This window comes from Crassostrea angulata, chromosome 2 (assembly GCF_025612915.1).
Source record: "Crassostrea angulata isolate pt1a10 chromosome 2, ASM2561291v2, whole genome shotgun sequence".
Classification (NCBI taxonomy): domain Eukaryota; kingdom Metazoa; phylum Mollusca; class Bivalvia; order Ostreida; family Ostreidae; genus Magallana; species Magallana angulata.
Window position 1 is genome coordinate 22,357,338 of NC_069112.1, and position 16,267 is coordinate 22,373,604.

The window sequence follows — 16,267 nt, forward strand, 5'->3', positions numbered from 1 at the left end:
AAACGTCAAATCAATTATTAAATAAATTATAAATTTTGATTTTTCTGACGTGCCCATCCCAGTTAACATGTATTACAGTGTATTAATTTTTAAACTTAATAATAGCCTGACTAATTATTTTTTGGATGTCGTCGGTCCTTTAACGCACACAAGCAGTGCAGACAAATTGAAGATATAATTAGTCTGCACCGCTTGTTGTATATACATTGTAAGACCAACGACACCAAAAAATAAGCAGTCAATGCTTATATCTATATTTTCATACTGGTGTCTTTTTGTATGAAATATATGCGCTCTTAGTCAGTGATATGAAAACATACATGGAACAGCAATATCAACATAGTTTTTTGACCTCTTCCTTGACTTCAAATATAGTGCCAGAAAGCTTGTCTGAAATATTTTTATTGACGAATAGATATGATTAAACTATTATTTTCCATCAATACATAATAAATCAGATATGTAAGTTTAAACGTTTTAATTAATCTCACAAGATGAAGCTCTGCCATTCAGTCAAATGAATGATAACTGAATGGTCTGGAAAGGTGACTGAATGGCAGAGATAGGCCATTCAGTCACATTTCAGCTACCTTGCAGTCGCATTTCAATTTACTGAATGGCAGAGATTCATCCTGTGTCTTACATTAAGAATATGCTCAAAACGCGTGATGACGTTTATATTTGTGCTCCTGGCACATGAAATAGCTAAGTGCATCCACAGGAAATTGAACGCCGCATACTTACACTGCAAACATAAGGGGAAATATACACTGATTTTATATGTCAAATAATAATCGTTATAGAAATGAACTCAAAGCAAGACGAATTGTATATGCAATTTCTGTTTTAAACCGATTTTTCTATTCTAACAACAGCATTACAAAGCAAAGCGTTTTCCTTTTCCTGATTTTGAAGTTCTAGCATGTAGTATTTTTTGATTTCTGAAAATATGCATTGCTTCTATATTAACTTATAGCATCGAAGGAAATTTGAATCTACGCGAAAGTTTAGTGAAATGATTCATCACGTTGTAAACTTTGATTTATCATATCAAATCTGGGAATTAAAGGTTATTTGTTTTTAGAAATAATAAATTTCTACATTTATGCACACGTCAAGATCTTATTTTTTAATTCAAAGGTGGAAAGGGCGGGGGGGGGGGGGGGGGGGGGTTCTAGGGACATATGAACGGAAGTCCAAAATCTATTTTCAGTAACTTATAGATTTGTTGATTTAGAACTGCAACTAACCCCACACCACCCACCTCGGGCATGACAATATCTCAATGAGATTTATAAATGATGACAACTAAAAATTAGCAACCATACTTATAAGTATTGATTTGAATCTAATAAAAAATTACAAAGGGCATTAATTACAGTAAGTACATACAGATATGGTATAATATCTTTGTTTTATAGTCCCTTAAGTTTCGACGAAGCGCGTTTGACATTTTGAAGCTGTTCAGCAAATTTCATATCATTCCTCAAACGCATAAAGGAAAAAGTGTGGAAAACTGAAGTGGGAAAGACAGACGGACGGACGGACAGACGGGAGGCAGACGGGGGAACAGATGGACTGATGGACGCAGAGAAAAGCTATAATCCCCTCCGGTAAAAACCGGTTGGAGACTAATAATCAAAATTAGAGAGAGAGAGAGAGAGAGAGAGAGAGAGCATGCTATGTATGTCGACTTTTAGTTATACATGTTGCTTTTTTGCTTCCATAAAATCAACTGTTAATTTAGATTTTTTTTCACAATATATATTGCTTTCATGAATACCTAATAGATATATATTAATGTTGATTTGTTATTTCTTCATAAGGCTACCTTTTACTTACAAGCATCAATTTTACCCTTCTTTAATAAATACACATCTCTTTTGTACATGTACTATATTTTAATTTTTTAGGAAAATTGAATTTTGTCTCGGTTTGTAAATGATGAAAAAAAAGGTTTATATTTAAAGTTAATAAAAATTTAGTTTATGTAAATAGACTAAAGTTAAAATGATACGATAAAAGATTTGTATTACCTATTGTATACTATCTCTCAGTGTATTATCGCGTTATTTTATTATGCATCGCATTTGTACAATGCATTATTTGTAAACTTTCTAAGCTTGCATATGTAGGTTAGTCAGTTGTTTTGTTGAACTGAAGAACAAGAATTGTCAAATCAAAATGCAAGGAACTGTTTATTTGACAGACATCAAACATTTTACATATGTATGCGTAAAAGCTCCTTCCCATGGATAAGAAATATTTATAGGGATAAGATAATTTTTATTCAAACTCACTTGACTTATTAGAAAATCTTAAAACTCTAAGGAAATCTAAACTTTTTTTTAACGTGAAGTCTGCATTAATATCATGATAAGCAATAGCACATTTGTCAATAATATAAATAAACATTATGACTATGACACTTAATCTTGAAATATCAATCTTGTAACACATTTTACTTGACACGATACAGAGAAGAAAATACGAATAGTCATACATTATGTTTGAAGTGTTGTCTTTATGTAGTAAGACCAAGGTACTATCATTTTTTTTCAAAGCAAACTATCGGAGCATGATTCACTACATGTACCGATCAACTGGCCAAACGTCATTGTGCATCAAAACATGCAAAACATTGACAGGTCTGTCTATTCTAAAAAGATAACAAGCTATGAAGAGAGTAGGTCAGTCTTTTTCTGCGTATAAATTATTAAATGCACCATTACAAGTTAAAAATATAAAAACAATTTGTTTTAAATAATTATTAAGAAAACTGGCTTTGACCTTCGTATTTCGATCATAATCTGCTTTATTATTTAGTTGCCGAGTGCCGTAACATTCGTTTTGAAAAGCTTAATGGAGAAAACAGGTTGTTTTTCTTACACAAATTAATATCTGCTCAATTTTTTATCAAAATGTGCACAGTCTATCAAGTCTGTTTTCACAAGCCGTATTGACTAATTTTGTGTTCTTCAGATAAGTTAGTGTCTGTTTTTTATTATTCGGTAAAAGTTGTTTGATGTCCAATTTGACGTTAAGGTACTTCACTGCACCCAGACTTATACTTTTTAAGACACTACGTCACAAGATGGCGATTTAAATGTTTTGATAAACTGTTTATATCGTTCGATTGGGTTGTATATCGTCATAGCTCAGTGGCTAAAGTATATGGCTTCTGAACCGCAGATCATGAGTTCGAATCCGCCTGGAGCTTTTGTTCATGTTAACTGAATTACATTTTTGAAAATGTAATTTTTCATCCAAAATTGCACAATTTTTACCTATTTGACTTAAATACTTCTTATCCATTATAATATCTCTCATAGTCAAGTAATTTTTTGCTGATTTGAGAAAATATTTCAAGGTGTAGTGAGCCACCTTTTAAATAGAGAGAACTGGTGCCGTTGCCTTTGCATACAATCAGGTATCCTCAATTATTCATTAAAAGGTGCATTGTTCTACTATGTCTATTTTCACAAGCTATAAAGATGGGACTAACTCCGTCCTTTGTACATAAAAATAATGTCTGCTCCATTACTTACTAAAAGGTGCACAGCGCTATCATGTCTGTTTTCACAAGCTATAAAGAGGGGACTAAATCTGTTCCTAGTAGATAAATTAATATCTGCTCCATTACTCAGTAAAAGCTGCACAGTGCTATCAAATCTGTTTTCACAAGCTATATAGAGAGGGCTGTCACCGTTCTCCGTACGTAAATTCATATCTGCTTTATTATTCAGAAGAAGCTGCATTGTGCTATCATGTCCTTTTTGACAAGCTGCGTGAAGAGGACTGGCCGTATTTTTCACATAAATTAATGTCTGTTCCATTATTCAGAAGAAGTTGGACAGTGTTATAATGTCCGTTTTCATAAGCTATATAGAGAGGACTGGCTTTGTCCTTCGTACATAAATTATTATCTGTATCATTATTCAGTAAAAGTTGCACAGTGCTGTCATGTCCGTTTTCACAAGCTATATAAAGAGGACTTGCATTGTTATTCGTACATGAATTAATGTCTGCTCCATTATCAATTAGAAGCTGCACAGTGCTATCATGTCCGTTTTTACAAGCTATATAGAGAGGACTGACTCCTTCCTTCTCACGTATATTTATTTCTGCTCCATTACCGAGTAAAAGTTGTACAGTGCTATTATATTTGCATTGACAAGCTATATAAAGAGGACTGGTTCCGTCCTCACTACACAAATGAATGTCGGCTTCATTATGCAGTAAAAGTTGTACCGTTTTATCTCTTCGTATTTTAATTAACTCATCAAGTAATTCATATTTTTGGAACAAAGATACGATATGAATAGGGTAAAGACCCTCCATGCCTTTTTCAAAATGTCCTTGGTATTGTTTTTAAAAAAATTATAAAACAATTCTTTTGAACCATTGCAACAAATCGCGGAAATCAGAAAATAAGTGGTTAAATATTTAAACAGTACTCTGATAGCTGTGTATGACAAAATGCAATCAGAGCGCAGAGTGGCGATAGTTTATTTTCTAATTCCACAAATTCAAGCTTAGACATCTGCAAACTTTTAGTAGTCCTCTCAAGATCTTGTTTATCAATTGTAAGCTCTTTTGTTTCTAGTAACATTTTTTGATTTTCGGGATGATCTTCTATTTTGTTTTTTAGTACCTCAATTACTTTTTTATTCCTCAGACAAGGATTGAGCACGACATCTAACAAGCGTTCGCCAAACAGTTCAGTATAAAGCCTTTCTTTAAGTTCCTCTATGTATCCGTCACTGAAAAAAATAGTAAACGAATTGTTGTGTTTTTCACTATTTCCCAGTCTTACTCTTTTTCTGAGAAAGCCAATGTCAGCGTATCTTACTGTTTCTGCTGAATTTTCTGTTCCAAATACATAAGTGGTAAGTTCCATCACAAAGTCATGATAAAGATAACTTACGCAAAGATCACCGTTGAAAAGACCAAGAAGTGCCAAAGCACAATAATTTCCCTGATCGTCTTTCCTGGACCCTATTATTTCCTCTTTTAGCATTATTACAGGTTCTGTAAAAAATCTGAATATTTGTTTTTGTATTCTTCTTTGCTAGAATATAACTTACACAATAAAGGGAAATCGTTTTCTACTGCAACGATTTCATTATTTACAATCTTTTCCCGATAATTTCATATCGTATGTTTATTTGGTCAAAATCTGACGTTTTTCATTTACGGATTATTTGTATTTGTTTTCATCGATGTTAACGATAAGTGATTGATTATTGAGATAACGTGTCAATCTAGCATCAGAAATGATGTGACTTCTACACGACATCAAAAGTTTTGCAGTTCTCAAATATAACTTCAATTCTTCCTCGTATGTTTGCCAGGAATTATTCAATATTTCATCAAAAGATTCTTTTCCCAATGGATCGTTGAAAACACAAATGGTTTTGTCCTTTTTGAATCGACTTGAAGAATATTCAGCAACAATATCTTTTACTTGTTTTACTCGTTTTATGGCCCAGCCCTGTTCCCTGTATTTGAGCGCAATATGTTGCATAATGGCAGATTTCCCGGACCCTGAATGACCAGCAACAATAACCAGGTTACTGCTTTCAATATTTTTTTCTACTTCTTCACACGCCTTTGTTGAAATAAAACAAGAGTCTTCCTGTTTCCATTGGTCAAATATGGCCTCATCAATTTGTGATTCTACAATGGTAAAAACAATGTCATATACTTTTAAAATTTAATAAATTAATTAATTATCCTTGCGTTCCGACATTTAAAAAAATAGACTCAGTATACCCAAAACAATTTATACTTTAACCTAATACCACGCATAGGTCCTGAGGTTACTTAAAGACGATGAACAAATGCGTTAATTAAGGTTTTGCCTAAACTATGCTTTTTGTACGATCCCTTCATATAATTTTATTAGTCAAGATCATGTAAAACAGTGCCCCCTTTCAAGAATGAGAAGTTTCACATAGTTCCCATGGATATATTCCTTTCATAGGGATACAGTTGAAATACACAATAATTAGGTTAGAACAAACATCATCCTCACACCTTTTCAAAACAACAGAATCAGTTTCATTTAAGTAGCTGCAAAAGTATATTGCAAACACTCTGACAAGTAGAAATCAAAATCTTCAAATCAAAATTAAGAAAATATCGTCATCTTCCTAATTGTATATATCGATCGGCGGTTACTGTGTTGAATAACCATGTTCTTGAACAAATAGATAAAGTCGTGAACTTAGAGTTGTGTTTATTTATATATTTATGAGAATTCTCTAATTATGGTTCTCCACATTTCAAATGCCAGTTGCATGTAACTCGCAGCTCTATAAACTAACAAAACTGAAATCTATACGAACAAGTTCTTATCAAATTAGCACTCGGTCGATGCCTTCCACAATTTAAGGACGGCGGACCCAATTCATTTCTACAATATATTTTTTATCCAAATTTATATATAAGGAATAAGGAATCATTCTTTGAGTATTATGAGGTGATAATTTCGGTCGGGGCGTGATCAAATCCAATAAAGACCAAAGGGCTTTATGATAGATTTGATCACGCCCCGACCGAAATTATCACCTCATAATACTGATAATTTCGGTCGGGGCGTGATCAAATCCAATAAAGACCAAACAGCTTTATGATAGATTTGATCACGCCCCGACCGAAAGTATCACCTCATAATACTCAAAGAATGATTCCTTATTACTTATATTTATATAATTTTAATCCATCGTACGATTTAATATTTAGATAACCCCTCTGGCGCCTCAATTTGGCGTCATTTGTATTATGGGTTATATGTGAAAACGTTTAGGATCTTTACATTAACTGTATTTTTAAAAGATTCATTGGCATCCAGAATTTTTTAAGGAAGAAAGGACGGAGTTTGCCAGGTGTATGGTAGTGGCGGCAGGGGTGGAGTTCCTAGCCATAGACTCGGTAATTTTAATATACATGTACAAATTTGAAGACAATTTGATCTCTCCAGGAGTGTGGGGAAATAGCGAGTCCGGACTTCAATTTATCAACATAACAAAAGCATTTAAAGCTCTGTATTTTGTTTGTGACTTGATTTTAAAAGTTTTGTCGAGCATATAAAGCACCAATTTACCTTTCTACACATAAACATTGGAAAACTAATGTTTTTATTTTTTGACTCGAATAGTGTTCAATTTTAAGTCACTTTTAGAAATTGATTCTAAAATTATATATGCAACGGAATTATTTTCCTATATGTTGTCATATAGAAGGGATTTTGAATACATTTATGGCAAATTCTTGAGACATCAAAATACTGGCACCTAAAAAAAAGCACCATCGTCTTCTAAGTGAAACGGGACGGTCTAAGGTGTCAGTCCCGTTAATAATCTAAGTTTGGATGGATAAAAGGAATACTAAATATAAAAGATATAAAAAATATCATATGCAATCCAAAAATGTGATAATTTGGATTGTTGTGAAAAGAAAAGGTCCCAATCGATATCCCCGTAATACATCTAATCGATAATCAATAATATTGCCAATAACTGCTAATCAAACAAATTGTATATTCTGATATACAATATTACTAAATCCCGGCAGGGTACTATAGACCCGGGCGCGCCTAAGATATATGGATACTAAGAGTCATAGCAATTGATATTAACAGTAAACTTGTAGTTATAGGTAGACGCATACTCCTGCCCCACAACGGATGAGGATTTTCATGATTTGTGCGATATATTTTTTGCGGGGGTTTGGGGTTGGCGTTAGCTTGTAAAGGTTTTTCGCGCGAGTCTTTATCACCCCCTTTCCACAAAAAATCGATGCTACGTGTCTATATTGTGTAATTATTTAATGTACGTGATTATGTTAACAATAGTGCAAGCAAAAATAAACAAATGTTTATTGAATTTCAGACAATCTCCAAACAATTGATAGAAAATAACTAACAAAGCCCTAAGAGCTAAGAGTCCTATGCCCAAACATTATTCTCATCCAATTAAAGACTAAATCTACATGTATTTGGCTTAATGCATTATTAGAAATATAAAAAAAAAACCATATTGATGGTTTATCAATTAACTTTAATGTGCATGTACATTCTATATGGCTCCAGAGCAATTGAATTTCACAGACAAATAATCATGAAACAAACTCTTATGTATATCGAAAGCATTACTAGTAGTCCATTTTACTAAGGATCTATACATCTAAAATTGTACAGTAAAACATGCTCATAACGAAGTGCAAGAGACGGACATATTTACTTCATTTCAAACGTAATTCGTTATATCCGTCAAGTTTACAACGTATAATAAAGTCACGGTGAATAAATATCACGGTCGCTGTAAGCGACAATTCATTATAAGCGTGTTTGCTATAACGATGTTTTAGTTTAAATGTTATCACATCATGGCAAGGTTTCCAATTTTGTATTACGTCACAAGTATTGACAGAGCAGCGACGAACGACCTATTTGTTGCTTTGCAACGAGCTCGTTTCTAGTTTATTTATACGTTTCTTTGGTTTTAAAACCTATTTTTATCCGAAGCACGTGTTGGTTACAAAACTTACCGAAAACGATTTCATCGTACAGGTCGATACATTCTAGAGAAGCCTTATGTCCTCGGATAGAACGAGTCATTTCGCTGGCATGTTAAGGTTTCCCGATTGATTTTACAGCGAAAAAATCTGACCCTGCTGAATTAAAAACGAAAGGAAAATACATGCGATAGCTTGGGATTCACTGTGCAGAAAGATTTGTTAAACTTGTTTTAACCTGAGTTCGCTGTAATATGCAACTGGATATAACCATGCAAGAAGAGGCGATCGTGGACGAAAATACTTTTCAAAACAGTTAATTAACTTACGAAATAAGTATTTGCTATATTCACGGACTTTCTAAGTTTCGCGAATTCATAATTAAGTGTATAAATCTGATAAATATACTTTGAAAACGTTAACAGTGAAAATGCTCTAAACTCTTAAACATTTTTTTTAAATCATTAAGCGAACAGCTTGCTTGTGCAAAGCGAGATCTACCGGCAAGGCCTTTGCGAAAAAAAAGACCAGCTGAAAATTGATTTTATGCATTTTTGTTTTTTGCGTCAGTTAAACAGACTAGCACATCCCTATTCTTATCGGACAATTAGTTACATGTAAACATGGTAATGCATAAAGCAAAAATACACAGTATAATATTTAGCAAAGAATTATGTTATGAGTACATTATTACAAAAAGGGCCAGGAAATGTTTATAATAAATACACACCCAACCTTCAGAACTCCCCTCCTTAACGTGAAAGCTAATAAAACTGAAGTGACTAGATCGTTTAATATTAACTGCATTATAATACAATTGAAATACAGTTATATTTTTACTAATGTAAAATAGATCCTTCTTAGTTTTAGTAGTTGCATGAGGTTGATATTATTAACCGTCATAAGATACGCATGTAAAATAAATTAACATATTTGCTTTTGCATTCCTACCTGCATTAGAGGAATTAGTCATCTCATTCTCAGGGACTTCAATGAGTGGCTCTTTTTCATCCAATTCCTTCACGTTTTCTTTATCAGTTTGGCGATCTATAAATTTTAAAATTACAGAAATTAGGGCTTTTCTACTTTCGGTCGAAAAGACTTATTGTTTACGTCTTTTTTATTTTTATTATACTCGACATTTTTTTGTCAGCAATTTTTAAAAAAAAATGGAAGATATATTGATTCGATTATGGAACAGTTATACAGCAAACCTTTCAATCTATGGAATGTAAGGTTTTGGACTTCCGGTTCCGGAACTTCCGGTTTCGGTACTTCCTGCACGGTCAATTCTAAAATTTAAAGAAAACGCAATATTTTGTTTCTTTTTTAAGTTAGAACGTTTAAATTTTAGAATCAGATCTATCTTTTCTAGTCAAACAAACATGTAAGCGTAAACAATTTTCTATATCCTACCGTTTTTTGAGATATAAAGCCCAAAACCTTAGTAAAGGGGTGATGAAAAAACAAAAAAAAATTGAATGACGTTTAAAAGTTCATATGACGCCTGAACATTGCTAAGATAGAAGTAATTAACATAAATTCCGAGTTTCACTAAAATATGTTGACCACTTTCGGTTTTATAGGTCGATAAAAATCGTCTATGGGAGTTTTAATGTTAAACAAATATCACGCGTCATTCGTTTTCTCAAAAAGTTTTCAAGGAAATGTAACAATATTTTATATATATAATGAAAACCACAATCCGCGGACTGGAAAAGTTGTTGGGTATACAGTTTGAAAAAATAGGGGTTCTGCAGGGGTCAACGTTCAAAACAGTCCCTCAGCTGTAACTTTTCTATAATTCATCCGATTTTAAAAAAAATTTCAAATTTTAGTTAGGAACAAAAAGTTCATTTTAAAAATTGTTGTCCGAGGGGGCCACTTTTTGACTCCTAAAAGGGGTTTAAAGGGCCTAAAATGACTATTCACTGCCAGAAAATCTAAAACTACTCGTAAAGAGTTATCTTGACCGACCTTGACCTTTTGACCTTTGACCTCTTAGAACTACTATGTTATAAGAATGTGCAACAAACTGGTATATCAGTTTCATTTATACGTACACTTCGGTGAACTTAACCCATCCCCCCCCTTTTCTACATGGTTGAATTTCTATATTACCTTAACAGGTGATGATTGACTTTGAAATCCATCATTTCTAATCGAAATCACACCCATCAAAGTGTTACAAAACGTTTGTCAAAATTTATACAAAGTCTGACACTCTGACTGCTCCGTCGATCCAGACCACGTTTTAGACCACAGGGCGAAAAACAATCTTTAAGCAATTCCTTAAAGATGGCTTAAAGGATATACCATCTTTAAGCCACCTTTAAGCTGAGATTATAGGTCCTTAGTGTCCAAACTTCTTTAAGTCACCTTTAAGCCATATTTAAGCCGCCTTTAAGAACCTTTAAGTGACATTTACGCTCCCTTTAAGTTGTCTTTAAACCATCTTTAAGTTCCCTTTAAGTCAAGTTTGATCAAGCTGAACGATAAACACATATATCAAATGAAAATGCTTTTTTATAGTGATGGGAGGAGGTCATCCGAATGACAATATAATTTCCAAGGAAGGGGGGCGGTGTTCCAGGCGGTTTCAATTGTCGCTCCATTAAACACAGATCGCTGTCATCAACACCGCTCCGATGGACACAGATTGCCGTTATAAAATTCTTTATAATTTTTGGGGGTTTCAAAATTATTGTAGGGGTGAGCGCAGTCTCTGTATTTTAATCTGTGCAGGAAACTAATTAAAGTATGTTTGTTTCCTATTATAAATTAATCGGTGAAATTTCTCTCTCTCTCTCTCTCTCTCTCTCTCTCTCTCTCTCTCTCTCTCTCTCTCTCTCTCAGTTCATCTGGTTATTAAACAAAATAAAGATAATGAACCAAAAATGCATGATTAAATTTGATAATTGTTTTAAGGTTTGTATTTTTTTTCAATTTTCAATATTTCTAGGTCTAACTCTAGATCTGCTAGATACAAGACTCTCAACTGCCTTTGTTATATCGGGCAGGTTATTACTGCTTTGTTTGTCTAGACATAGTTTTGTTCGTTTGTGTATATCTAATTAGAGTCTATTGTTTGTCCAACTTAAGAAAACCCCTGGAACTTACACAAAATATACAAGATATACACAACAGTTGTGTCGTGTGCCCAGGTGCAGGTTTGTGTATATCTAATTAAAGTCTATTGTTTGTCCAACTTAAGAAAACCCCTGGAACTAACATAGAATATACAAGATATACACAACAGGTGTGTCGTGTGCCCACGTGCACGTCAGGGTTTCTAAAGGCGTTGAATCTTAGTATGTATGAGTATACGATAAGTCTAGTGAATAAAACATTTGTAATTAATTTTCAAAGTATTATTTCCTAGCTCTGGGTTTCAAAAATGTTACGTCTACAAATTAACGATACATGTATGTAAGTGTGAAATCTTGAGGCTAATTAATTAATATACCGGTGATCATTAATAGGGGTTAATTATTTAAATATATGTATAAGGGAAAATATGTCACATACCCGGCCTGGTACATCATACAATTGTACGTACAAGTATATGTGTACATCATTTGCAATCGCCGCATGCAGTAAATACGTCACCCGTAATTGGTTATATTGTTTGTTATAGAATTGATAGTTTAAAAATCATGTATACAATTAAATATTTAAACATACTGGAACGCCGCCGCGATCATGAAAACCGGGAAATTGCGGGAAATTGAGCAAATACTCTAATAGTTTCAATGCAATTAATAAAAAAAATGATTTCATTTTTTTTCTTACATTTTTATAGCTATAAATTAGATGAATGTATATCTACTCGGTTTAAATTTATTGATTAAGAAAGTCTACCAATGAGCCTAACGGTTTTAATTTAGTTATAACATATTTTTGTTCACTGAAGACCAAGTTCCGTATTTCATTCTAAATACATGCATGCATGAAATTTATAAATTAGATATAATTGATTGTTACAAACTGATTGGTTTGTCGAAATCTTTTTAAGTTAATACATTCAATACATTGATTCAATATCTACTGATATATAGGATATAAAAACACCCGTAAATATGTAGGTTACCGTGGCGCAGAGGAAGTGAGGTGATGCTTGTAAACAAAGGGTACCGGGTTCAGTTCTCGCCATGGGCGTTTTTTTAAATTTTTTTTTCTAGAACAAAAACCGTTTTTAATACCTTTTTTTTTCATAAAGTTAATACATTTTGGTGGTAAATAAAGCACAATATTGAATTAATGTTTTATTAATGGCTTTAAGGTGGCTTAAAGACGGCTTAAAGGTAGCTTAAAGGTGGCTTAAAGACGTTTGGACATTAAGGACCTATAAGTTGTCCTTAAAGGTGGCTTAAAGACTGTCTTTAAGCTGCCTTTAAGCCATATTTACGCTCTCTTTAAGTCACCTTTAAGCAACACATATAGCTTAAAGGTGGCTTAAAGATCGTCTTTAAGCTACCTTTAAGCTATCTTTAAGGAAAACTTAAAGATGGTCATTCATCCTGTGGACTATGCCTCTAAATAGATATTCCAGCTCCAGTAAATTTCTTAAGAACTAAACGAATTTTGAGTGATTGTTACTTACACCTTCATCTAAATTTCTGCTAAATGTGAAACGAAATGGTAGATATCGAAGAAAATAATTAACTCCGGCGGCATCAAACCATCATCCCGAGAAACAAAAAGTTCAACGCTTCGATATTTGTATCTTATAAATTCATGCTCACCTTACAATAAAAATCTGTTTTTGCATTTCTATCAGCAACCATTGACAATGCTTTGTGAAGTTCTAGGAAGGATAACTCTATCTTCCTTGACCCCGATTTTATTTGAATTGTGTTTCCATTTTCTCTCAGCTCGGTCTTTTTTTCTTAGCCGACTTGGCTGAAATACATGACTGACCTGAATTCATTTCAGACTTTTCCGTTCTTGTAATCCACAAATGCACGGTAAAGAATCAGTGTCTAACCACATGCAATTCAAAACAGCATGAGAATGTGCATCAGTAAATCCAACGTGGCCTTCCAACATCTTAAATTGGCAGCTCGCGACAAGAATTTGACCTGGCGTGTTTATTTTTTAGCAAAAAGTAACCCGGACACATTGTTTTTATGCAGCACTAATTTTTCTTAAGTGAAATGCTGTCATTTTAACCAGTCATGTAACACCTATCCATTCACTACGCATCTCAATCTGATATCAATCGGATAGAACGAGTCAATACGCTGGCATGTTAAGGTTTCCCGATTGATTTTACAGCGAAAAAATCTGACCCTGCTGAATTAAAAACGAAAGGAAAATACATGCGATAGCTTGGGATTCACTGTGCAGAAAGATTTGTTAAACTTGTTTTAACCTGAGTTCGCTGTAATATGCAACTGGATATAACCATGCAAGAAGAGGCGATCGTGGACGAAAATACTTTTCAAAACAGTTAATTAACTTACGAAATAAGTATTTGCTATATTCACGGACTTTCTAAGTTTCGCGAATTCATAATTAAGTGTATAAATCTGATAAACATACTTTGAAAACGTTAACAGTGAAAATGCTCTAAACTCCTAAACATTTTTTCTAAATCATTAAGCAAACAGCTTGCTTGTGCAAAGCGAGATCTACCGGCAAGGATTTTGCGAAGAAAAAGACCAGCTGAAAATTGATTTTATGCATTTTTGTTTTTTGCGTCAGTTAATCAGACTAACACATCCCTTTTCTTATCGGACAATTAGTTACCTGTAAACATGGTTAATGCATATAGCCCAAATACACAGTATAATATTTAGCAAAGAATTATGCTATGGGTACATTATTACAAAAAGGGCCAGGAAAATGTTTATAATAAATACACACCCAACCTTCAGATCTCCCTTCCTTAACGTGAAAGCTAATAAAACTGAAGTGACTAGATCGTTTAATATTAACTGCATTATAATACAATTAAAATACAATTATATTTTACTAATGTAAAAGAGATCCTTCTTAGTTTTAGTGGTTGCATGAGGTTGATATTATTTACTGTCATAAGATACGCATGTAAAATAAATTAACATATTTGCTTTTGCATTCCTACCTGCATTAGAGGAATTAGTCATCTCATTCTCAGGAATTACAATGAGTAGCTTTTCTTTATCCAATTCCTTCACGTTTTCTTTATCAGTTTGGCGATCTATAAATTTTAAAATTACAGAAATTAGGGCTTTTCTACTTTCGGTCGAAAAGACTTATTGTTTACGTCTTTTTTATTTTTATTATACTCGACATTTTTTTGTCAGCAATTTTTTAAAAAATGGAAAATATATTGATTCGATTATGGAACAGTTATACAGCAAACCTTTCACTCCATGGAATGTAGATTGGTGTTTTTTCTGATCCGTTTCTTCCGGTTTCTGTACTTTCGGATTCTTCCCTGCGAGATGAAATTCATGATTTTATGAACTTTAATGAACCGTTCGTGAAGTTTCATGATGTATTCATGACTGGTTCATAACTGGTTCATAAAGGTGGTTCATGATTTTTATTCATGAATATAGTCTTAAAATGTAATTCATGAACAAATTATGAATATACAAGAATACAGGAAATACCTGGTATTCAATAGTTCTAGGTATTGAACATTCATAAATTTTTATGAAGTTCTAATTTACGAAATATATAATTAATTTCAAATACTTTTATAAATAACATAATAATACTCAGTATTCAGAACATTATCTTTAAAAAAAAATTATACATCTTAAAATATTAATATTAAAACACAGTCTTCATGAACATTCATGAATATTCATGCAAACACCTATATAAATGTGGCATCTTTAATTTTGAAAAAGAAAGATGTGATATATTATAGTTTCATTATTTATTCAATTCTAAGAAACATGTAAATTCATTGACAACAACGAAGGTCTCAAACATCATGATCAAATGGTCATTACTAGATCCTAAATTTGACGCTTAATTTCTTCATTGTTCAATTTATATTTTTATTATTTATCAGTGAATAATCAGTCTTTGCAGAAGATACATATTGGCTGTTTTATGTTGTTAAAAATCTTGTAAACTAAACTGAAAAGGTGACATAATTTAAAAATTTGCATATTTCTTTGGAAAAAAGATTTAGTATACGTTGAATTCCAATTTGTTTGAAGTACATTGTATATCAAGTTTATTAAAGACGTGGTCGGTTGTCAGTCTATCATAGAAGCATAGATACACTCAAGACGAAGTGCGTCTGTTCCTTGGAGAACGACAGAGAAAATGTTCCTAGCACATTCGGTTGAAATTTGGACCCGTCGAGTTTAGAACCGTTGCGGTTTCTTTGTACATGGCATTACTGTTGCACACATTTGAAAGCGATTCATTCTAAGAAGTTACAAATCCGTTACGTAAATATTACGTTCAGAACTTCCAACAATGCATTTATGATACGCTGTTTAAACTCAGACAACTACCGTTACTACACTCAGCTCCGAGTTTCGAGGAGTCCGCCATTGTTTATGAGGTGTCATGTCGATTCGCCTCCGTTACAAAAACACAATGAACTTCAATTTGGCAATTAACTTAATGTTAAGCAATAATGATAATATTACTTTAAAACATTAATGCAAATTATAGAAATAAAGAATGAAAGAATATTTAATTGAGTGTAAATTATTTTTTAAGTTGCAAAATCTTGAGGGTTCAAAAACGGGGGGGGGGGGGGGTTGAAATTAAATAGACACAACTTGTGTAA

General features: G+C 33.0%; 1 protein-coding gene across 1 annotated transcript; it reads right to left on the reverse strand.

The window, feature by feature from the left end:
* Positions 1–4,268: 4,268 nt before the first annotated feature.
* On the reverse strand, positions 4,269–16,026 carry LOC128174032 (uncharacterized). Its single transcript, XM_052839676.1, has 5 exons — positions 15,993–16,026; positions 14,870–14,944; positions 14,609–14,704; positions 9,472–9,567; positions 4,269–5,679 (listed from the first exon to the last, which is right to left on the reverse strand). Exons 1-5 carry the CDS (start codon positions 16,024–16,026, stop codon positions 5,201–5,203), a joined length of 780 nt encoding a protein of 259 aa, XP_052695636.1. The 3' UTR covers positions 4,269–5,200.
* Positions 16,027–16,267: the final 241 nt, after the last annotated feature.

Bases quoted from the DNA above. Each gene is read 5' to 3' on its own strand.
- LOC128174032 (XM_052839676.1), bottom strand. From the start codon at position 16,026: ATGGCGGACTCCTCGAAACTCGGAGCTGAGTGTA. The intron at 14,705-14,869 runs GTTTGCTGTATA...TAAAATTTATAG, and splicing joins TACATTCCATGGAGTGAAAG to ATCGCCAAACTGATAAAGAA. The intron at 5,680-9,471 runs GTAGGAATGCAA...TTACCATTGTAG, and splicing joins GACTAATTCCTCTAATGCAG to AATCACAAATTGATGAGGCC.